This window comes from Globicephala melas, chromosome 11, assembly GCF_963455315.2.
Source record: "Globicephala melas chromosome 11, mGloMel1.2, whole genome shotgun sequence".
In the NCBI taxonomy this organism is placed as follows: domain Eukaryota; kingdom Metazoa; phylum Chordata; class Mammalia; order Artiodactyla; family Delphinidae; genus Globicephala; species Globicephala melas.
Genome location: NC_083324.2, coordinates 101,835,080 through 101,858,501, shown reverse-complemented (window position 1 = coordinate 101,858,501; position 23,422 = coordinate 101,835,080). Strand labels below are relative to the sequence as shown.

Genomic DNA, 23,422 nt, shown 5'->3' with positions numbered 1-23,422 from the left:
TCACACCTCACCTTACGTGGACTGTATTTATGCGCCCCCTCCCCGCACAGGCTAAATGCTGTGCTTAGAGACACAGAGCCAACTGAGCCTGACCCACAGGAGGTACTCAGAAAACATCTGCTGACTAAGCAAGTTAGGTGCGCTCCCCCTTCTCCGGCCCACGGTAAAGGTGAGAAAGCCACGTGCTGCCTCTGGGAGAAAATGTATGTGCCTTCCCCCAGCCCAGGGCAGGGGTTGCGTTACTCAGGAACACGGGGAAGGGTGCCCTGTCCATCGAACACACTGTCAGCTTGATGAATACACACTGAATTTCCCCCCTTTGTGTGAGAAGCTGATTCATTCATATTCAACATCCATTTCTGGTTCTATACGCCGGAAGAGAAGGTAATAAAGACTATATCTCTCTTAAACTCATGGCCAACACAATACTTAGTGATGAAATTCTAGAAACATTCTCATTAAATCAGTGTGTGGGGGGCGGATAGGGAATAAAATAGCCACTCCCTCCAATATCATTTACCATTGTCTAGATGTTGTAGCCAACGCAATAAAACATGACACAGAAATACGAGGCACCATGTTTGGCAGCATCTCCCAAACATGTTCCTTGGAACGCTACTTCCCTGAAATGTTAAACAGTTTCTTTGGTGCAAGACTTCTCAATGCCTTAAAAATCCTGACATTTGCTGTGAGTCTCCAAGAAGGGACACATTATCCAGCATTTCCCAAAGTTTTAAATATCGAATTGTTTTTTCCCTCTGAGAATTTGAGAAGTCATGTGTTCCTTGGAACACCCTTTGGGAAACTCTGACTACATTTCTTTCTAGTCTTCATATACTTTAATTTGTATATTTAATCAAATACATCCATTTCTCTGAAATAAAACAGTAGTTAAGAATAAGGGCTTTAGAGTAAAATACCTTAGGTTTGAATCCCACATCCTGGACTGACTGAGGGACTGAGGGGATGTTCCTTCATCTTCCTTGACCTTCAGTTTTCTCATCTGTAAAACAAAGATCATGATATCTCTCTTACAAAATATTGTACATATTAGACCTGTAATGCATGTAAAGTTGCCTACCCTCAGGCATAATTAAAAATTCCAATTAAAACATCCATGAGATATCACCTCCATTATGAAATAGTCAAAACTAGGAAAGATGAAGTGAGGTGAATCCTCTTTTATCACAGCTGGTGAGGCTGTAAAGTGTTGCCTCTTAGAGACAGTAATGTGACAGTTTACTCAAAAGCCATAAAATTATTCATATATTTTGATTTAGTAATTTCACTTCTAGGGTAAAAATTTTGACAAAGATGTTTGTTGAGGCTTCTTTATAGTAATGAAATTTCGTAAAGAATATCAACGTCCATCAATAGGGAACTAATGAAATAACTCACAGTACAGGGGCTGCACATCTGTCATTTGTTGGCTGCCCCCTGGGGTGTTTCCTATTGTGCATAATCCTGTTGGGAGGAAGTACCTGCCAATCCAGAAATCGGGGGCCTGAACCTCTCTTCTCCCCACATGCCCAGGGCAGGCATCTGAGTCCGATCTGTCCAATGATCACCTCTCTCAGGACTTTGAATCTGGAGCTGATGAAGAATTATTCGTTTACAAATTGTAAATACTCTACCTGACATATTTCCTGATGTGTGTGTATGTGTGCGTGTGTGTGCATGTGTGTGACTGTGTGCATGTGTAAGACTGTGCATGTGTAACATCAATGTTTTTCTAAGTCTCATCAGAGGTGTGTCTATCTTATTATTCTTTTCCAAGAAACGTCTTTGGTCTGTAAATTATCTCGATGTTGCTGAGGTAGGTCGCCCATTTTATTGATTTCTGCCATGATTCTCAGGATTCCCTTCCTTCCTGAATGCAGAAGGTATTTGCCATGTACCCGCTGACCCCATGTCTTTTGGATTTCCTCCATAATGAGTTCTGTCTCCCAAGGTGGCAGCCAGAAACTTGCCTTCCCAGCCTCCCTGTACTGGGTTCACACCTGAGATTTACACTCTGCCAATCAGGCCCTCCCACGTGAGACCTCTCTGAGACAGAGCACACTGCAAGGAAGCAGGCAGCAGGCCTGGAGTGGAGAAACTCCCTTCTGGCCAGGTGACTTCAGGGGCGTGAATTAGTCGAGGAGACCCTGATGTCCAGCGGTCAGTGTTAGCGGCGCCGGCGGTGGCAGCAACTACGGGGGTCCTTCCACACCTGTTTTGGGGTGGAGTTCAACGTCATTCTGGTGATGCAGCCTCCGAAACGGACTCTTCAGCCCTCCCAAGCCAGAGCGCCTTTAAGTGTCCTTTAATAAATGCATTTTCTGCTGAAAGCAGCCAGAGTGGGCGCTGTTGCTTCTCAGTAAGAATTCAGACTGGTGTGCTGTCCCTTTGGTGGTTTGTATTCACTATAGGTTAAACACTCGACAGACCACTTTTGATTTTCAAAGTATGAATCTTTCATCTACTTAACGACCACAAGTAAACTCCCCCTTCAGCTTTCTGGAAACCCTGCACTCGACTCTCGTCTTGGCGTCATGACGGTCACCTTCACCCTTTCAGTCAGAGCGACACTCCCCCACTCCTCTCCGAGCATCCTGAGCTCCAGACCTGCATGCGTTGCCTACCACGGTCGGAAGAGGGCTGAACTTGATAAGAATCTCCTCCAGTCGGCCACTTACCCACACCAATCCCACAGCCAGACTTGAGTGCCTACAGCATTTAGGAATAACGTGCCTCTGTGACCAAAATGAGAAAAAACTCAGCATATCTGCAAACATACACCACTAGGATGTGAGCGCCTCGTGGAAAAATGGGGACGATGACAGCCAAAAGCTTTGGAACCTGCTGGGCTATATTGTAAAAACCTGGCGATGTCACGTGACTGCGAAAGGACGGTGGCTCTTTACGGGGACGGCACCTAAAAGGAGAGGAGCCCAGAGGCAGGCTTGATGACCCTCTGTCTGTTACTGCTGCATCTCTCGTCCCCAGCAGCTCCCCTGGAGCGGAGCAACCTGGTCCTCGGTACTCTCGACATCCCGAGATCACTCCTTACGGCCTTTGTCTCTGCTGCTCTGTCTGCCGACCTTCCCATAGCCGCCTCCTCTGGGTCATCAGATCCCAGATCAACGATACCCCCAGGTCCCCCGTGGCCGACCACCTACCCGACGTCCATGTCTCAGCTGCATCACCCTGTTATATTATCACCTCCGATACCGCAGGGGGCGGAAGGCCCTTGTGGCAAAAGGATTATTTTGATCTGAGTATCTTTAAGGAAAGGCAGACACAGGAGAAGCTCTGAAAACCTGGCAGAGGTCGCCCTCAGGAAGGGCTTTGCATTTATGAGGGAATCTCCATTTGCCAGTGTCTCCCTCTCTGTACCAGAGAGCCGCCGAGGACTCAGCATCACGGGAGACTCTAGTCACCTGAGAGAGCAGGGACTTCAACCTCCGAAACAAGCTCATCCGCGTTCGCCCGCTTCTCCTGATGACCCCCCGTAACTAACTCCTCCAAACCTCAACATCTTTCTGCTGTTTTTAGCTGAAGATGGTGTTGAAGTGGAGGCTTGGCCGTTTCAGGGAGCGACTCCGTTTTCCTGGGTCTCTCCCATGTACACAGCACAGGATGTAGACGCTTGTGAAACTTGTGCTTGTTTTTCCCGTGTTGTCTTTTATCGCAGGGGGGTTTCAGCCACAGAACCTAGGAAGGTAGAGGGAAAATCATTTCTCCTCTCCTTCATTACCACCAGAAATGTTCCCTTATATTAATTTGCTTGCGGTCTGTCTTCAAACACTTTTCTCTATCTGAAAGGTTGTTTGGTACATTTGTTGGTTGTCTGTCTCCCCGAACTTAAGCTTTGAAAGCAGAGACCTTGACTGTCCTCCCCTGAATGTTTCCCCAGCACCTACGAAAGTGCCTTGCACAGAGCATCACTCAAAAATGATTTTGGAACCGAGGAATGAAATGAGAGCTCTAGGGCCTGGCCGGCCCCACCCCCTCCTCTGCTCTCCTCTGGGGTCATCCTCTTCTATCGTGAGTGCGCTTCTGACACAGAGCCAGGGAAGTCACGAGATGGTCACAGGGGTTCCAAGCAGGCACTCTTATTTATCATTTTCACTAAGCATCCCAGGGAAGGGCTCCAGGTGCCTGAGGCTGACCCCATGCCTGCATGGGCCCAAGCACAGGGGACAAGTGATACAGACAGGCCTGGGCCTGGGGGTCCCAGCTGTGGGGCTGCCCCGGGCCAGCACCAAGTGGAAGAAGCAGGATGCCTCAGGGATATGGAGATGCTGTCACTAGTAGGTAGAAGGGGGAACAAGATGCCTGGCGCACAGAGAGACAAATCTAGACGATTCTCTAGATAACACAAAGGTTTTAAAGCACATTTTCCTCCCATTCTCCGATGTACTGCTGTCTTTTGAAACTCCCAATTATTAATGAAAGTGTCAACCTGTTTGACCTCAGGGTTTACTTTTCATCTTCCAATGACTCCATTTTCCTAGTTTCAAAGGGCGAAGACGTGTTTACCTCTCTCCCGCTCTAAAGGATTAATGGGAGGTTAATAGACATTAACCTAAGTTGTTCACCTTCTCTAGAAAAGACAAAGTGAATAGCAAGGAAATACAATGCAAAAGGGAAATTTAGAATCTTTTAAAATCAGGTAAATTTTCAAAATTTAAACCTTTCCTTTAAGTAGTATTTAAAGCTTTAGGAAGCAGTTTACAGGAAGATGACTCAAATGAGCTTCTCATAATCAGAAGTAACAGAAATTACATATCGACTGAAATTCCACTTTTAACTCAAGATATGAAAGTAAGGTGCCCCATGTCCCTTCATCAGAAACGTGAACGAAAACTAGAAAACTGCACATATCATAGGCCAGGAAAAATATTTCTAAGCGGTGTTACCTACATTGCCCAGCTCTGATCTTTCCACCGTAGTGACACCCAAACTCCAGACATCAATCAAATTGTGGCCTCGAAACGATTTCCTCGTTAGAACGGGGTCGGGAATATATTATAATGAATTCAAGGTACCCCACATTACCTATAATTTTCACATTACTACAGACTTATATTTGCTGCTGTTGGAAAATAAAAGCCCCCCACCAAAAAAAAACCCACTTACTTCCCAGTCATACTTACCTGCTAGATGCACCTACATCCTTTCTTTTTCCTTTCTATTAAATCCCTACGTCCATAAAACGCACAGCAAAGCTTTTTTTTGTAACTGACTTACAGATGGAAATGTCTTCAGGCTCAGCCCTTTTCTAAGAGCCCTCCAGCCACAGCCGTTTTCCACAGGTTCAAACCACAAAAGGAAAAGACGTTGACTACATTCGGTCCTCACTGGGCTCAGCAGGGCCCACTCCCTCTGCCGGATGCCAACACACACCCTCCACCTGACCAGCAGCTGACCGGGACCAGTGAGGCTTGACCCTGCCTCCTGGAAATGCTCTCCACAGAGATCGGCCAGCCCTGCCCCTCCACTACATCCCTCCCCGACACTAGCCCAGACCCCCCAGTGCATTCTGTCCTCCGACTCAGATGGGCTCACAGAGGCCCCGTCACGCCCAGCCTCCACCCCAAATCCTGTCTTCCCAGCGGGCCTGCTTAACTGCCCACAACCATTTCGTCCTAAGACCTGGGTTCTGGAGTTTGGTTTGTATTTCCACGTCCCAGACAGCGTTTCCTTTCCGTGGAGGGACGGTGGGCGTTCAGAGCTTCTTTTGCTGAATGAAAAGTTGACAAATGGAAACAACTCACTGTTTTCCAGATTCTTAGCATATTTTAACTCCAGAGACTTGAGGATGGAATAAGTGACTCGGACCCATCAGTGGGTCTCTCTTTCAAAGCCCAGAACTGTGCGCAGCTGGGTCTCTTTCTGCCGTGCTGCCGACACCCCACCCCATTCTCACTCACTAGATAAAACCAAAGGGGCATTTGCTTTTTCCAAAAATGTACCATCCCTCCAATGGAAAATAAAGTTCTGAATCTATCCTGGGCCTGCGTTGGTGAGGAAAGTCATGTGAGCCTTACAATAGAACAGACAGCAGAGTGATGTGTGAAAAGACCGCAAAGCCACCAACCTGGAGACGAAACTTTAGCTGTGAAAGCCAGTAATGAAAAGAAGGAAGAAAACGACCCCCGGGAAAGAAAAGCTATTTTGTGCCAGATCGTTTTAAGAGTAAGTTACCTGCATGATTTATTTAAATGGCTATTAAGCTGCGAAGGTGTTTATCTATGTAAAATACGCATATTGGAAGAAGTCAGCTGGGAGCTTCACCCTCTAGAGGGAAAACCCAAAGTTCGTTACCAGCCGTCGGTCTACCGCAGAGAAGCCTGCACACCCCAGGGGCCAGGGATTCTAAAAAGGCCATTCAAGCCACAGGTGGACCCCGCGTTTCTCCATTTCCCTGTCCTTCCGCTTTTCTTCCCTTAAAAAAAATTCTTACAGAATTTGCATTTGATGAGGTTCAAGAGGTCACTTCCCCTCCCCTCTCCCGCTCGGTCAGTGGAGCAGCCACGTCCGGGCCACCCTCAGCGCCGACAGGCGGAGGTTTTGCGCTCGGACCGGCCGCCCTGCGGGCCGCTGCGCCCCCGGAGAGGCCACGCTGGTCCCGAGCACAGGCCGACAGCCAAAGAGCGGCCCTGTCCTGTCCGCCTTTTCCAGGCAGTATCTGGAGACGGTCCGATACGGAGAAGGCGCGGCCGAGCATCCGACGGGGACACTTGAAAGGCGCGAAAACGAAAACGCTGTCTCCGCTCACCATCCCCGGCTGGGCTGCTACACTTGTCGCCCTCCGTGCCCCGCGATGCTGTGCGGCTCCCACCCGAGGAGGCTCCCTTCCCTCTGGGGTCGCAGCGGCGCACCGCCCAGAGCTCTGGCCGCCCTGAGCGGCCGAGGCGGGGACAGGGGATGCCCCTCGAGCCCGACGCGACCGCGGCCCGGTTCGATTGTGGGGCTGGGCGCGCCGCACCTGCTCCGCGCGCCGGGCTCCGGGCTCCGGCCTCGCGCCCGCGGGTCGCGCGCGGGCCTCTGCGTCCCTCTTCTCCTGGCTCCGTTTCCAACTCTTCATTCTGTCGGTACCTCGAAAGCTAAAACGAAGCGCCGGAGTTGGGGCGGTGCTGGGACAGGCGCAGGGGCCCAATCGTCCCTAGGCTCCGCGGGCCGCGACGGGAGGTCGATGGGAAAGCAGCGGGGCCCGCGGCCACGCGGGGCCAAGGTCAGCGGGTCTGCGCCGTGCATCCCAGGCCCGAGGTCGGCTGCGCGCCCTCTGCGTGCGGCGCGCTGTTCTTCTAGGCACTCGACTGTCTGAACTCGTTTAACCCTCCCCGAAGCCCTGTGGGGCAGCTGTTATTCCATCCCAGTTCTAGAACTGACGAAACTGAAGTGCACAAGGCCGCATAACTAGTAAGTGCAAGCTGTATGCGGAGGGGGGAGATACGTAAAATTAAATGGGCAAAATAGCATTTGCGACCTTAGTATACATTTAAAATTAATTTTTCAAACTGCAGGTTACATATTCCGAGTTAGAGCTGCGAGAGCCTAACGGGGTTGCGCGGCGTAACCGGGGCGAGAGACCCCTCACACCCGCTGCCGGGGCGCTTGGTTAGGCTGGACGGAGAGGGTTCTTCGCCCGCCTCGCCGCCTCCCACAGGACTGGCCAGAGCCTGCGCCTCTTGCAAACGGGAAATGGGGCGGAATGGAGAAAATTTCCGTGTAAAACAGCAAACGTGGGCGGCGGTTTGCCGTAGACCCTGGCCGGCGAGGAACCCTTGCCGCCGTGCAGCAGCGTGCTGGTTAGTTTTCTTTCCGCGCTTCTCCGTTTCTCCGTGGGCTCTCGAACCCGAGGGAGTGCACGTCAGCCGTCTGAGGTTCCGCCGACCCCCGGTGAGCGAGTCCAGGTCCCACACACCCGGGCTGCCGCGCGCCTGGCGTTATTACTCGGGCGCTTTGCGTTTCTGCGAGGCACACTTTCCTGGGGACAAATGACGCTCTACCCTCCTCGATCGAGTGAGCTCCTCTGCCGGAGCTCAGACACACACACACACACACACACACAAACCGCGCCCCGGTCTCCTCAGTGCCCCGCGCCAGCCCCCAGGCACCCACCCACCGTGCTGCGAGGGCGCTCTCCGGCCCGGGTGCTGCGAAAGTGTAGGATCCCTCCAGGAGCCGCGTGATCTGGTGCCCGGGAAACATCCCCCCACCCGGGGAGAATTCGCCCTCGGCGGTGAAGATACAGAACCCCAGTCACAGCCGGAACACGCCGGAGAGCAGAGACCCCAGCCCGCAGAGGCGGGCTTAAACTGGTAGACAAAGACCCACCTTTTCCTTATTAAGGACCCAACCAAACGTGCATGTAAGAGATCGCTCAGGGAAGGAAAGATCCCTAGGACGCGCGAGGCTTACACAGTACCTTCGCACAGCGCTTCTGTCGGATGGGGCCAAAAACAACCGTAGAAATGTGTATATTTCAAAATTTCATCTTTATAGTCACTGTGGGAGGAGGCCCTTTTAAAATTATTTTTATTATTCCCATTTTAGGAAAGAGAAAGAAAGAAAGAAAGAAAGAAAGAAAGAAAGAAAGAAAGAAAGAAAGAAAGAAAGAAAGAAAGAAAAGGGAAGGAGGAAAGAAAGGAAGGAAGGAAGAAAGGAAGAAATTGAAACTCAGAGACTTACCCAAGGTCACCTGGAGCAGGTACAATTGTCAAACAAAATCTAGGGCCACCTATGACATCACATCGCTGCTCCGGCTACATTGGGGGTTGCTAAGAACAAAGGTAACGTGTATGGTTTGGGGGAGCAGGAAAAATCAGACCAATCAACTAACAAATATTTATGAAATATTTGTACAGAGTCCTGGTAACGACTGGGCGTTGGGGATAGGGGCCAACCAGGGCTTCCTGGTTCACTCTCCCCCTCCCCCGGATCCCTTCACACCCCAGCCTAGTTCAAAATCCTCCACAGGCACTTTCAAACCAAATGAAAAAGTCTTTGCAGGCTGGCCACTGTCTGGGTAAATGACTGGAAAGTACTGTATGGTCCACAAGGATAAACGTACACACACATACATCACAAGGACACGTGTGACCTTGCAATAAAATGAATTCTGTACGTAGGAGCTGGTGAACGTGTGGATGCGGCGTGGGAGTGACGCTGGTGACTGCACAGACGAGAGCCCCTGCCACAGCTTGCTCCAAAGCACACACCCAGCCCCAGTGATGGAGGGAACGTCCGTCACCTCCTGGCAGCTCCAGCAGGCAGGGAAAAGCCAAGAAACTTGGGGCTGGAAGTCACCTGGGGGGAGTGGGCAGCAGGATAAAGAGTTGTGCTTATAAAACACACATCCAGAAACAATGTCCCGGCCCTAGTTCCAGCTTCCCTAAGGAACTGTGCTTGTCGGCACTAAAATATAATTTTAGGTATGAGAGAGCCAGAGCCGGAGGGCGTGGGGAGGAGTAATAAGGTGCCTTTTAAAAACACGACATCTGTATTTGCCCTGAAATATTTCAGCAAGAAATGAAAATAGACAGAGAAGAGATAAATGAAGCAAGTGTGGCAAAATCTTGATAACTGTTAAATCCAGGTGGTGGGTATACAGCCCTCCACTTCTGTGCGTTATGAAACTTTTAGTACAAAGAAAAAATACAGAAAGAACAATAAAAACTCAACCTCTTCATTTTATTGTATGTAAGGTATACCTGAATACCGTTAATTTTTAGGAGTTTTAAAATAAAAGTCAGACTACATGGAGAATGCCTTCTTATCTCCTATAAAGATAAAGTGCAGCTCTTGAGTCGGTGTCGCAGAGGAAAGGCCAGTAGGGGACATCTTGGTCTCTGGTTCCAAATCCAGCAGCCCTGGCCTTTCCACTCCCAAGCCCACCACTACCCTGCCTGTTACCCCACCTGGGTATGCAGCCTGCCCCTAAGGACCCCCAAAGTTCCCTTCTATGTTGCAGACTTCCTCCGCCAGGACAAGTGTAGGGTGCTTTCCTTAGTTAAAAGGAATGAGAAATAATAAAGGCAAAAAGTTGTCTTTCTGTCACTGTAGACCCAGAAGACAAGAGATGGTCTTGCAGCCTCTTCGCAGCGGTCCAGAGTGGAAAACACTTCCCCGAACCAAGAGGCTGGCTTGTCCGGGTGCCCGGCCGTCTGTCTGTCGTCTGTTTTCTGCTAGACTTCGGCTCCCAGAGCTCCAGGCAGGCTGCAGACAAAGACGCCGCCCCGGCCCCTTGCTGGCTGTGGGAAACCAGAAGGGCCAAACCGAAGCCAGACTTTCTTCAGCAAGACCCATGTTTGCAAAGGAGGGCGCATTTCCGTGGAGGGGTCCCAGGCATGCGGCTGGCCTCCTTCTATTTTAAGGGCTGGAGGGGTCGGGAAAGCAGGGTGTGTCCTAAGGTGGCCAACCGAGTCCGAGGTGAGCGAGTATATCTGCAGGACTCAGTCCGCCTGGGGCCGGGCTGCGGGGACGGGCGCGCGAGGCGGGTTAGGGACCCGCGGGGACCGCGATTCCCGAGGGCCTGGCGCCACCCAGCGGAAGCAAGAGGAACTCCCGCTCTTTCCACGCGGGCGCCCAGGAGGAGGGGAGGCCAGCCCGGGACCGAGACACCAGGGACTTTCTTGGACGGCTGGAGGGTGACACTCATTGACGGCTCCAGAAAACCATGCCTGGCCTTCCCGGCTTAGCCCTCTCACCAGCAAGGACACCGTGGCCCGCCAGGCCGAGACTCCGTTTGCCGTGAACCCCGAGATGAAAAGCGCTTTCCCCTCAAATGCGAACCACCCACAGAGATGCGCTCGGGTGGACGCGCCTTGGAGCCGGGTGTGCGCTGGCCTTGCGCTGCCGGCACAGGGCAGAGTCCACGTGGAGGGAGGGACGATCAGGCCGCGTAAATCATCTAGAGGGGTTTTTGGCCTGAGTCCCTGTTTCCGAAAGGTTGCGGGATGGCTGGGACGTTGATTATACAGCGTTCCCTTTTCAAGTGCGCGCCCCTCCCCATCGCAGCCCGTCTGGTGTGCGAGGATTGTTTGAAAGGAAGGAAGCATTCTTGAAGTGGCGGGTGATGGATCGTCTAAACCCTTCTGGGGCGTTTGGGGCGGGGGTTTGAAGGCAGCTCATCAATAAAGACCCCCCCTGGAGAGAGGGGGGCTGGAGAACAGCCCCCCACCACGCAGCCTGGAGCCCTAGGCCTGGACCAGAACCTCCTGGCCAAGGGGGAGGCGGGGAGGGGGTCCCGGGCAGGTGGAGACGCCTCGCCTGGACCGGCCGCCACCGAAGCCCTTCAGGTTGCACGGCGGGGGCGCTGCAGGGTGATTGGGGACGGGGGGGGGGGGGGTGACGGCAAAAAGGCTGGTGGGCTCCCAACACCAGGACGTCAGGGCACAGGGTGAAAAGCGGCCCCTGGGATGCTCTGCTTTGACTCCTCTGGCTTCTACGCCAGCTCCTCAGGTGCCCTGCTACATGTGCCTTCCCTCCGTAGAGATTTCTTTTCGAACCCCAACCCAAAACTGTCCGTCCACCTTTCCCAAATTGGAGGAGGGAGATGGGGGGGACGCGTAAAGATGACTCGGGTCAGACCATTGGAGGCTGGGTGGGCTGGGAACCCCTGGGACCAAGCCTCAGCCAGGCCGCAGCCTCTTCCCTCCCGTGGAGCTGCAGCCCTCAGAGACGTCCGTCTCAGCGCCCTCTGTGCCCGCCTGGAAGAGAAGACTGCCCTGGGGTTGCTACGGGAAACCTGCAGCCGCTCCCTCCCTGGGAAGACGCGAACCTCGACAGCAAGGTGGGCCTGGGGAGGCAGCCTTGGGGCCTGTCTAGGCGCGGCCCCGGGTGCTTTCCCGGCCCCTCAGTCCCAGCCCCAGCGAGCACTCCCTCCCCCTCCCGCGGGCTTCCCGGGCGACAGAGGGTCAGGCCGCCTCCGCAAAGGACCGACCACCAGGCACGGGGCGGGGGGGGGGGGGGCAGGGGGGAATGGGGGATGGGTTGGAGGGAAGGCTCCCGAAAGGCAGCTCCTCCAAGGCGGCGTCTGGGCGCCCCGAGGTCCCGAGTCGGGCTCTGGGCGCCGAGCACGTTTTATTTATCCCTGCAGAGGATGCTGGAGGACAAAAGAAATATTTGGACGTCAGAGCTGATTTATATTTTTGGAAGAGCTACGTTTCCTTTTCTGAAGAGAAGCGAGCGCGCCCCATATCCTGAGCGCAGCGGGGAGACAGGAGGGGAGTTTTGATGCTCCAGGAAGTTCATCCACCGCGGCTCGGGCCCCGCGGGGTTCGCTGCCCCGGGGAATATTTATTTATTGGAGGGGGTAGGGCAGGAGGGGAGGAGGCGAGCCAGACGCGAGAAGAAAGCCCCACTCGTCTGGTTTGGGACCCCCAGGGCGCCTCCAGGCCCGCGGACCCGCAGCCGGCCGGTCTGGCCTCTCCGTCGTGGCGGGGAGCGTCCGAGGCGCGGCCTTGCGACCTCCGAGCGCGAGCGTTTGGTCGATGCCTCCGCAGCCCTGGGCAGGCACCCTCCTTCCTTCTGCTCCCGCCAGCCGGGCCTGCCCAGCGTGCCACCCACCTTCTTCCCGAGCTTGGGAAGCAGAAGCGGGGCACGGGGCCTCCCAAGGGGGGGCTGCAGAGCAGGGGCCCGGCAGGGTGGGCGCCGGGGAAGGGACTTCGAGCTCAGGGTGCCTTCCGGCTCACTCCTAAGACAGCCTGGCTCCACGGGTTCTGTGTCATCAGCGGGGGTTCCCTTCCAGCAACCCAAGCCGCCTCACGGTGGTCCTGCGGAGGGGCACCCCTCCCACACTTGTTCCGCTTTTTTTCCTCCCAAGACTGGGAATGGGTGGGACAGGCTTCCCTAATTTTCCTTCGCCCCTGTTAGCTGCCTGTTAGGAGTGGCCGTCCCGGCCATGGAAACCCTCCTCGCAAGCCCCGGCCTTCCCCACATAAACGCAGAAGGCTGTCCGCGAGGCCCAAGGCCGGTCCACTGCAGAGCCGAACCGGGCAGACAGGCTGGCTCCCGGGACCACCCCCAAAAACGCGGTAGGAAGCTGGGCCTTGAATCCCGGGCAGTGCAGAGGTGGGAAGAGGTGCGGCCTCCTGGGAAGGGGCTCTGGCAGGCTGGACCCCTTTTCACCTCTCCACCGCCGATCCCGCCAAGAGGGTGATCAAGTCTGCCCACCGCCAGGCGCAGGGGATCTGGGGCCCATCCGCGGATCTCTCAGGAAGGTGGCTATAAAAAGAGCCCTGCCCGGAACACAGGCGTTGGAGAGCGGAAGAATCTATCCAAATAAACATTTGGAATTGGGTGGCTGCTTTCAAACCCGGAGGTCTGGGGCCTCTGGACCGAGGAAGGCAGACGTCCACAAGGGTGTAAAATTCCCGCCGTTACCGCTGTGGCCCAGGTGCCCTCTCCAAGCCCGCCCTGGCGCCTCCTCCTGGCCTCGCGTCCGCGGACGCATTTTCTGTTATAAATAAGCATCTCTAGCTTGGCCTCTGGGGCGCTTCCCCACACAGGCTCACCCCCTAGGCCTCAGCATGCAGTGCCCACCGCTGTCTGGAAAGGCCTCTCGACACACACGTTAACTTTGTACCAAAGCACAGACTGGACAGGGTGGACGCTTTGCGTCGGAGTTCTGCTGGGCTGGGGAAGGAAGGGCGGCCGCGGGGCCAGAGGTGCCCGCCAACAGGGTGGGTCTCTCCGGTGGGTAGCTGGTTTAGTCTAAGCCATTTCGTGTAAAACCCACGCGGCAGGGGAAGCACTCTAAGAACATAAAACGTAAACCGCAATAATGAAGAGATTTCCTAGAATAAAATGCCGATTACAGGACAAAATCTGAGAAACCCAGGATTCCTGAAGTTTACATTCCCCTGCGCTGGAGCAGGGGCGGGACCTTGGGGTTTGCAGCAGAAAGGAATCCGCGGCCCAGATGGAGACGGTCTACCCGAGGGGTCAGCTCAGGGTATTTCTGAGAAATACAGGGGCACCCCCCAGTATTTCTGGTTAACTGAGGAGCGCCTGGCCAGATCTGCAGTCATTTTAAGGAACCATACCTTTCCTTCCCATAAGAAAGAAGTCAAGACTTTTGTTGTTTTTAAGACAGTGAAAGTCAATCAGGAAGAACTCCGAGACAGGGCAGCCTCCCGAGCAAAACTATTTCACAGACAAGCACAGGTTTTTTCCTTCTCAACCGTCTCCCACGCAGAAATTCAGGTATTCCTGCCAGGGACAGAGAGTTTGACATAATCGGTTATCATGTGTATTCCACCCAGGAGATCTGTATAAATCAGTAATTAAGACAAACTTCTGAGACTTTGTTTTGCTGCCCCATAGTGGAAGCAGCAGCGGATGGAGAACCCAGCCCTGAGCTGCAGGCCGGCTCTGTCACTTGCCCACGTGCGAGCGTTGGCAAACCGTCTGACCTTTCTGAGCCCCAGTTTCCTTATCCCTAGAGGGGAAGGTACCGAGACCACGTGGCGGTCCCATGATATGAATGTAAAGGCTTATGCCTGTGAAATCTACAAGAACAAATTTCTAGACTTGAGGGGTCTCTGCCGGGGAACGGTTTCCACAGGCAGAAGGGGGGTCTCCGAGAAAGTGGTCTGAAGAAGGGCCCCTTCCTGCTCAGATAACTAAGAAGGGCACCGACCTCCGGACAGTCCTGGAGTACAGGGCAGCACTAAGACCCCTGTGGAGAGGGGCTCCAGGTCTGCAGACCTGCTCTCCAAAGCCTGCTGCCTGTCCAGGACCTGCCTGGCCTTCTGGAAGGCTGCCCAAACTATAAGTGGGCATTTCTTGCAAGTTCAGAGGGTTTAGGTAAAATGGATACCACTGTCACTTGGATGGGAAGGGAGATTTTTAAAACCCTTGATCACTGAATCAGATAAACTGGTAGAAACTAAAAATGTATACAGTTTTTGGGTTTTAACGAGTATCTGTGGACCCCCTAAAATCCCAGGCAAATTGAGAATTTTTTTTTTCTGGAGGATGGCTCCATAGCTTCCATCATATTCTCAAACAGACTGGGAGTTACTGGTGTGTAAGGTTATTACCAGCCCTGCCTGGATTTTAGGGTCAGTGCTTTTTACTCTTCACGCTCTGGGTCTTAAAACCTTTTAGGGCCTGAGATCCAGGCCCTAGAATTCCCAGGTGCAGAAAATCAGAGCGGGTCCAGTGCCAGCGGTATGTCCACTTGCTGGGTTTTCCCCAGATCCAGTGCCCACCACCCCCATCTCCAAATGAGATGATTGCCTTCCTGGTCCCTCTGCTTCTCAGCTGGACCAGTTCTCTTCCCACTGCTTGCACGCACACACACACACACACACACACACACAAGTCTGTGTCAGGGGAGCTCCTTTCAGATATTGTTCTCCTCACTCCAGTTTCTATTGCATTTCATTAGTTTTCAGACATTTAAAGCATTGATTTAGTGAACACACTCTCTTTATTGAATACTTCCACTTCACTTATAATTAAGTTATTCCCTGTAAAATGACAAAAGGGGTAAGAGAAAAAAATACCATGAAATTAATGGGGCCCTATCAAAAAGAAAAAGAAAAGCTCCCCAGTCACTCAGAAAGGAATTCTTAGAAGTGGAAACAACTGCAAACCCCCTTCCCCAACTCAACCAAAACATCCCATCCGGAAAAGGGCGGCTTGGTTCTTTTTTCTATTGGAAATGAGCAGTAAACTGAGTTCATTTGGGCCGTGTTTTCTTAGCTGACTCGCAGCTACAATCAAGCCATTTTGGGACACATTCCCATGTAGGTACCAGGGGTGCTCTGGAGGAAGCTGTCGACGCCTGTTCAGCTAATTTAGGTTTTCTTTGTCTAATTACTGTGGAGCTTAGGGAAAAGGAGCCGGGCTCAGGGCAGTAAACTGACACTCGGTATCTGTGTGTGGTATCCAGGCAGGGTTTGATGGAAAAAGCCTGCTTCCACTCAACTTCAGGTCACTGTCTGGGGCCAGCCCAACCCAGCCCCCAGCCTCCCCCTCGCACCCCTCGCACCCCTCCCTCTCCTGCCCCACCGGCACACCCGGCCAGAAGCAACCCCAGCACTCCTGGGCACGCAGAGCGGGTGCAGCCCCAGGGCCTGCCCCGGGCCTGTTCCACCCGGGGGCTCCGGCTGCCCCCCTCTCCAGACCTGGCGCCCTCTCCCTTTCTCCCCGCCCCCGCCCCGACTCCCCAGCCTGCCCAGCGCGCGCGCTTGCACCCCGGTCCTTTCTGAGCAGTCGCAGAGGAGCGCCCGGCCCCGCCGCCCCTGTGGTCCGCGGTCCGCAGCACCTCCCCTGGGGGCCTCCCCCATCAGCCCCGTGCGGCCCCGGAGGCTCCCAGGCCTCCTGTTCTCCTCCCACTTCCAGCCCCGTCCCTGGTCAGACGACGTTTCCTTGCACGTGTAATCCAATAACTAACTGTCCGGTCTCACCGGGAGTGATTCCTCCGAGGGCACATCCTCTCTCCCAGCCTGACTCTTACTTAGATGGAGAGGACCCAGGCACACTGGGTGGGGTGTCGTCCCACGGAAGCCAGCCTCGAGATAGCAGGCACGCTTGGGCGGGCGGCACGGGGCCTGGGGGTGTAAACCCCGTGACAGCTGCACACCCCTTCAGGACTGAGTACAAATACAGCTATCTCACTCCTGTCACTCAGCGCGGCCTTCTTTCTGCATTTCGTACAAAACATCAAATGGCAAACGGAAAGGAAGTGGAAACAAATGCAAACAGGAGTCCCATTCGACCACGTTTCCAGGGTCTCTAAAAAGGAGAGTCTTTAAGGAGCCTGGCCTCTGCCCTCTGCTAACAGCGGTGGGAGCCCGCAGGCCCGTCACAGGAGAGAGGGTTGGCACGTTACCTTTGGGCGTCGCGGGCACCCCGGCGTGTGGCGGAGGCGGCAATGTCTAAATGAGCTGACAGACGGTGTCAGTGCGGGCGCAGGGGCAGCGGCTAAGGAGGTCTGGCGGCGGCACCCGCGGCAGCACCACTCGGCCGGCCCAGGACCGGCCGGGAGGAGGAGGGGGAGGAGAAGGAGGGGGGAGGAGGGGGGAGGAGGGGGGAGGAGGGGAAGGGGGAGGGGAGGGGAGGGGAGGGGAGGGGAGGAGAGGAGGAGGGGGAAGGGGGGAGGAGAAGGGGTGGGTCCGCTCCGCCAGGGCCGGCTGGCTTTGGGATGGGGGGCAGGGGTGCTGTCCGGGACTAAGAGAAGGACGATTTCCTAAAGTCTAGGGGGCCGAGTTTTGCGGGGCGTGGTGGGCGTCTTCCCGCACAATGTGAGTCGGCCTGCGATCCCGCGGTTTGAAAGGGGGTGGGTGGGGGAGACGGAGAGCATCCGAGAGAGGAATTAAAAGGACGAGGGGGACCCCGGAGAGCGAGGAGAGAGATAAGCGAGGGAGCGGGCGGCCGGCCGGGGGGGAGGAGTGAGCGCCGGCCCAGCGCGCCCTCCCCGGGGCGGCGGCGGAGGAGGGGGCAGGGCGGGGGGGGGGGGAGGAGGGCGGCGGGGGAGGGCGCGGGAGGGAGGAAGTCCGAGAGACAGAGCGAGCCGCGCTCCTGAGGGGAGACGTCGGGCTCGTCCCCGGGGTCCCGGCCGCGGTCCCCGCTCGCTCGCGCAGCCGCCCGGCGCCCGGCCGCTCCGGCTCCGCGGCCCGGAGGCCGCCGCGCAGGCCGGGCCCGAGGCCCGGGGAGGGATGCGCGGGGCGTCGCCTCCGGCCCGCGGCCGCCGCCAGAAGCCCCGGCGGAGCTGAGGGAGGCGACGGCGGAGCGCTGGCTCGGAGCGGCCGCGGCTGCAGCCCGGGCGGCGGGCTAGGGCGCCCACCGGGCCTCTGGGTCGACCGCGCTCCCGCGCCTTCGCGCCCGGCCCCGGGCGCGCCCCCGCCGCCGGGCCCCGCTCCCGGGCCCCCGATGACCTCCGAGGGCGGGCCGCCGCCGGCCCCGCTCCGCCGCGCCCGCAGCCCGGGCCCCGGCGCGCTCCAGGCCGCCCTGATGAGCCCGCCGCCCGCCGCCGCCGCGGCCGCCGCCGCCCTGGAGGCCGCCTCGTCTTCGTCGTCGTCCGCCTCCTCCTCCGGCGCGGCCGGCGCGGCCCCGAACGCCTGCAAGAGCGCGGGCGGCGGCGGGGGCGCGGGCGGCAGCGGCGCGGGCGCCAAGAAGGCGAGCTCGGGGCTGCGGCGGCCCGAGAAGCCGCCCTACTCGTACATCGCGCTCATCGTCATGGCCATCCAGAGCTCGCCCGCCAAGCGCCTGACGCTCAGCGAGATCTACCAGTTCCTGCAGGCGCGCTTCCCCTTCTTCCGCGGCGCCTACCAGGGCTGGAAGAACTCCGTGCGCCACAACCTCTCGCTCAATGAGTGCTTCATCAAGCTGCCCAAGGGCCTCGGGCGGCCGGGCAAGGGCCACTACTGGACCATCGACCCGGCCAGCGAGTTCATGTTCGAGGAGGGCTCGTTCCGCCGCCGGCCGCGCGGCTTCAGGCGGAAGTGCCAGGCGCTCAAGCCCATGTACCACCGCGTGGTGAGCGGCCTGGGCTTCGGGGCCTCGCTGCTGCCGCAGGGCTTCGACTTCCAGGCGCCCCCATCGGCGCCGCTCGGCTGCCACGGGCAGGGCGGCTACGGCGGCCTCGACATGATGCCCGCGGGCTACGACGCGGGCGCCGGCGCCCCGGGCCACGCGCACCCGCATCACCACCACCACCACCACGTCCCGCACATGTCGCCCAACCCGGGCTCCACCTACATGGCCAGCTGCCCGGTGCCCGCCGGGCCGGGGGGCGTCGGCGCGGCCGGGGGCGGCGGCGGCGGCGGCGGCGGCGGGGACTACGGCCCGGACAGCAGCAGCAGCCCCGTGCCCTCGTCCCCGGCCGTGGCGAGCGCCATCGAGTGCCACTCGCCCTACACCAGCCCCGCGGCGCACTGGAGCTCGCCCGGCGCCTCGCCTTACCTCAAGCAGCCGCCCGCCCTGACGCCGGGCGGCACCCCCGCGGCCCCGGCCGGCCTGCACACCAGCATGTCCACCTACTCGCTGGAGCAGAGCTACCTGCACCAGAACGCCCGCGAGGACCTCCCAGGTAACACGGGGGCCTGGCCCGCCGGCCCGTCGCCTCTAGGCCTCCCCGCTCTGAGTGGCCGAGGCCCAGGGGAAGCTGGTACCCTATGGGGGGTGGGGTCGGGGTCACTGGGCCTTCCCGACAGGCTTGGCCCCTGCCGGGCCTCCAGAATTTTCACCCCGAGGAGGATGGAGTGAAGTGCCTGCGTCCTCGGGCTCTCCGAGTGTCCTCACGGACTGCAGGGCTCCAATCTCAGGCCTGACTTAGCTTAGGGGGAAGCCTGTGGCCTTAGGAGGCCTTGGCCAAGGCACTGTGGCTGCTTTCTTGTGCCGTTTTTTCAAATTGGTTTTGCTGTGTTTTCACCCAAAAGTACATGTCCAGAAGGGAGATGCTCGGTACCTGCCGTGTGCGTGGGGAGGGGCTCCGCTGGGCGAGGGTTGAGAGGAGGGGAAAGGAGGGAGGGACGCCAGGAAAGCAGAGGGGTTCCAGGACCCTGCACAAAAGGGAAGTGTTGCCAGGGAGGAGAGGCGCCAAGCGGTGGAGGAGTCTCCTGCCTCCCCCCACGGTGGACCCAAGTTGATGACACATGGGTCCGGCCTAGGCCAGCAGGACCTGGGGCCCGCAGCGAGGCTCCCCTGAGAAACGCCTGCCCGTTGGGCGCCCCTTGTCGTGTTGATGGTGTAAATTGTGTTGGTTGCCGATTATGAAAATTTATTGACTCGCCCAAGGCGGTGAAAGGTGGGAGGGGACAGATGGGGGTGGAGGAGGGAATTTGAATATTTAGCCAGGTTTATGGGGACAGTGGAGATAAACCCTTACATTAACCCCTCGTAGGCAGGCTGGTCTGCCCGGCAAGCGGGGGCTCTAGCTGACACTCACCCGCCCCGATTAGAAGAGGGTTCGCAGGACGACGACACCTACATTACATGTTCGTGTATCGGTGTGGGGCAGAGCGTCAGGGAGAAAGGAAGTCCAGAAATGGGCGAAAGATGTTGGTTCCCTGGACGGTGAAATTTCCCAAATAGGCCTTTTAAATGCGGGTCTCAGAGGTTAACTAAACAAAGACAGTCTGGGCAGGACCACACCGGAGAGGATTTTAGCCTGACTTAACCCACTGAGAGCGGAGTCTTGTTCAGTTTTATGGGAATTTCAACAAGTAAGCAACACAGACGACCCTCCCCTCTTATTGTTTTTTAATCCCCCTGGGACGGGCTGTCAATCACCTCTGAGCCCTGGCGGCGCGCTCTGCGCTCTCCCGCCCATCCGCTCCCCTCCCGGCTCCCCGCTCCGCGCTCTCGCCGCCCTGCTCAGCCGCAACCGGGACTCCGAGGCGGGTCCGTGAAACTTCCGCGGCTGCCGTGAAACACTTCCCTCAACGTTCAGAATCGCGCAGAAAGAGCCTTCTGACCGTTCTGTGAGGCCGCCCTCGCCCAACGCCACACACTGGGCGCACGCACGGTCCCAGAAGCGCGGGGACGCGGGAGCACGACTCTGTCTAGAGGAGAAGCGACACTGCCTCGCCGGCCCCCCGGGAGCTCGCGCGCCCAACGGACCGAGTCTGGGAGCCCCGAGGAGGCCATGGCCCGGCCGGGACGCTCTGCTTCTCCCCAGCCCCCAGCCGCGCTCTGGCTCCCGCCCCCTCGAACGCTCTTCCCCACGGGGCTAGCTGGCGTCTCCCTGGCCGGGCCGCGGCCGACCGAGAGCCCAGGGCCCCTCGAGGAGCGGGGAGGCCGAGGAGGTGCCCCGAGCGCGCGCTCCCAGCACGACGCCCGCGCGGCCCAGGCCCGCGTGCTCGGGGAGGCCCCTCGGCCTCTCTGCCTCCTGAGAACCTTTCAAGAAGGAGCTGGGCTCTTAGGTCCTTCGGTCCCATCAAAGCGCCGGGCCCGCCGGCTAGAGATGCGGGAAGCGCCACCGCGAGGTGCTTTAACGCGGGGGTAAGCGCACCTGCGCGGCAGCGACGGCTCACGTCGGGGCGCGCGTTTGGCCACAGTCGGTGTTGCCGGGCGCTGATCGCGGGGCCGCCTGGTGGCCCAGCGAGCGCTGGATGCGGCCGGGCGAGGCGCCGCGGGCCGCCGGGTAAGGTCTTCGCGGGCGCAGAACAACCCGGCCCTGCACCCGCGTGGGCGGGCGGTCCCCGCCGCGCACGCGGGACTAGAAAGGCCTCGGGGAAAAGGGCCCAGCCCAACCCAGCCCCGAGAGAGGCCCGGGCCGGGAGAAGCGCGGGGCCCAGCGAGCCGGAAGCCCAGCCAACTGCGCCCCCGGGCCGGAGGCGCCGAGAAAGCAAAAGCAAAAGTCGGCTCCCGGAGGCCTGGCTCAGGCCCGGGGAGAGGCTGCGGCCCGGCCCGGCTCTCCCAAAGGCTCCCCCCGCGGCAAAGGGGCCGCAGCCGGGCTCTCACCCAAGGGCAGGCCCTGCTCCGGGGGTCCCGCTTCCCTCGAGGCGCGACCCGCAGAGATGCGCGCGTTTGTTCTCGGCCCTTCTCTGGCCGTGGGATTGTTTTCTGTCACCCCCCTGGTGTGCAGAGCCTGCTCCTCGGAGCCGGCTAGTCGGTTGGGAAATAAGGCAGGGGGGCTCGAAACCAGAAGCGAGGGAGACCGTGGTGTTTCGGGGGCAGGGGCTGGGCCTCGGCAGCACCGGCTGGAGCCCTGCGGGCAGGGACCCGGCGCGGGGCCTGGGGCCAGGGGCTGTTAGAGCCCCGCCCAGCCTCTGGGAGTAACAGACACCCGGGCACAGAGAGCCTGGCCTCGCGGGGACTGTGCTCTGCGGCCCCGTGTAAACCAAAGGAGACCCCAAACCGGGATTCCAGAGTCGTCCTGTGGCCTTCAGTTTGAAACTCTGAGAAGCTTCTGGGGCTGGGTTTCCTCTCCCAGTTTTACCGCAATAGACAAAAAGACAGGCCAACCCCCTTGGAGGCAAAAGTTGAATTAAGTTTTCCAACATTATGTGCCCTGTCCTCAGCGGAAGATACGTTTCTGAAAAGTTTTCTTTCCTCCCTCTTTGCAGTGGGGCTGCCCCGATACCAGCACCACTCCACGCCCGTGTGCGACAGGAAGGACTTCGTCCTCAGCTTCAACAGCGTCTCCTCCTTCCACCCCTCGGCCAGCGGCCCCTACTACCATCACCACCACCACCAGAGCGTCTGCCAGGACATTAAGCCCTGTGTCATGTGAGCGGAGGGAGGGGCCGGGCCAGGCCCTGTCGCCCCTGGGGCGAGGCTGAGGTGGACTCCCAGAGCAGCGTGGCTGCACGTAGCACATCGCTCACTTAGCCAGAGTCCCCAGGCCAGGCAGGCATCCTGCACTGATGTTTGTCTGCCGTTGGCAGAAGGACAGCCCCAAGGTAATGCCCCGAATTCGTGCAGGCTCCCAGAGAAGGGAGAACTGCGCTCCTCGGCCGAGATGGTGAGGACTCACCATGCGGAAAACACAAGCATGGAACTCTGGGGGTTCCCTTGCCTTCAGTAATCAGGGTCTGAAACACGCAGAGGGGCTGTGTGTGTGTGTTTCTTTGTCTATGGAAAATGTGTGTGCTTTTCTGAAAGGCAGTGCCGAGCACAGGATTTCAAGAAAGCCTCACCTTGTTGCCTGGCTCAGTGGGAGAGCTGTGTTTTACCAAACGCTACCTTTGGATACAGGTGCCAAAGAACATGATCAAGGAAGTATTTAGCAACAACGTGTCTAGTTTAAGAACGTGGTCTTCAGTATTGTGACAATACAACGTTTTTTACAAGGTTGTTTTCTACCATCATAGTTTAAAGATATTTTTATGACCTTCGTGTATACTCACACTTTGCTTGTATTTTAAAAGGAGGATATATTTGCACTTACGTATACTTTTACAGTTTGCCAAACTATTTTGATGTAAAATTTTTTCAATAAAATGTATATAACAAATAGTTGCTGGGGTGTCTCTTTCCCCCACGGGTCCGATCGCCACGTCTCCTCACCAGCGGGCAGTGCAACTCTACACTGGGCGGGCTTTTTTTTCTAAGTCATGTAATTGACGTGGTGTGGGGTCTGCGCCTTGAGCAGCACAGGCGGGGTTCTGATTGTGGGTCTTCTCAGGAGAGAAAGAGAAGAAGAAACATTTTCTATTATTTCTTTCCTTCACCCTCGCTCTTTCTGGCTAAACAAAAAACAACAGAAGGTGCAAGGAGCTTAAAAGGAAACCCGGCAAGATAAAGACTTGAGGAAAGCAAGTGTCGTGTCCCCTTTGTTGCCTTTCTTGTGCACACGGCGAGTTCCGCCCTTTGCTCTTTCCTTTCGCCACCAGCACAGGGTGCAGCGACGGGGCAGAACATCACCCGGGGCTGCCCTCGGCCCGACCGGGCTCCGAGCAAGGGGTAGGTGCCCAGTGCAAGGGCCCCGGCTCCTTGGGTGGCCGTCAGATCCCCTCGTCCAGAGGGGGAA

At 57.3% G+C, this 23,422-nt stretch overlaps 1 protein-coding gene and 1 long non-coding RNA gene across 5 annotated transcripts in view; one reads left to right on the top strand and one right to left on the bottom strand.

The window, feature by feature from the left end:
* LOC115866233 (uncharacterized) overlaps window positions 1-16,863 on the bottom strand; it is a 30,689-nt gene extending 13,826 nt beyond the window's left edge. For 2 of the 4 annotated variants that reach the window (XR_009565843.2, XR_011377869.1), the window contains exons 1-2: window positions 1,482-2,012; window positions 921-1,003 (exon numbers count right to left, since the gene is read on the bottom strand). This is a non-coding gene — a long non-coding RNA (uncharacterized lncRNA). Of the gene's footprint in view, window positions 1-920; window positions 1,004-1,481; window positions 2,013-16,837 lie in introns of those variants that run through there. The other 2 variants (XR_011377868.1, XR_011377867.1) reach the window with 2 other exon arrangements.
* Window positions 16,864-17,633: 770 nt separating this feature from the next.
* FOXF2 (forkhead box F2) lies at window positions 17,634-22,900 on the top strand. The gene is made up of 2 exons (XM_030881560.3): window positions 17,634-19,036; window positions 22,017-22,900. The coding sequence occupies exons 1-2, from the start codon at window positions 17,878-17,880 to the stop codon at window positions 22,181-22,183; spliced, it is 1,326 nt and encodes a 441-aa protein (XP_030737420.1). The 5' UTR covers window positions 17,634-17,877; the 3' UTR covers window positions 22,184-22,900.
* Window positions 22,901-23,422: the final 522 nt, after the last annotated feature.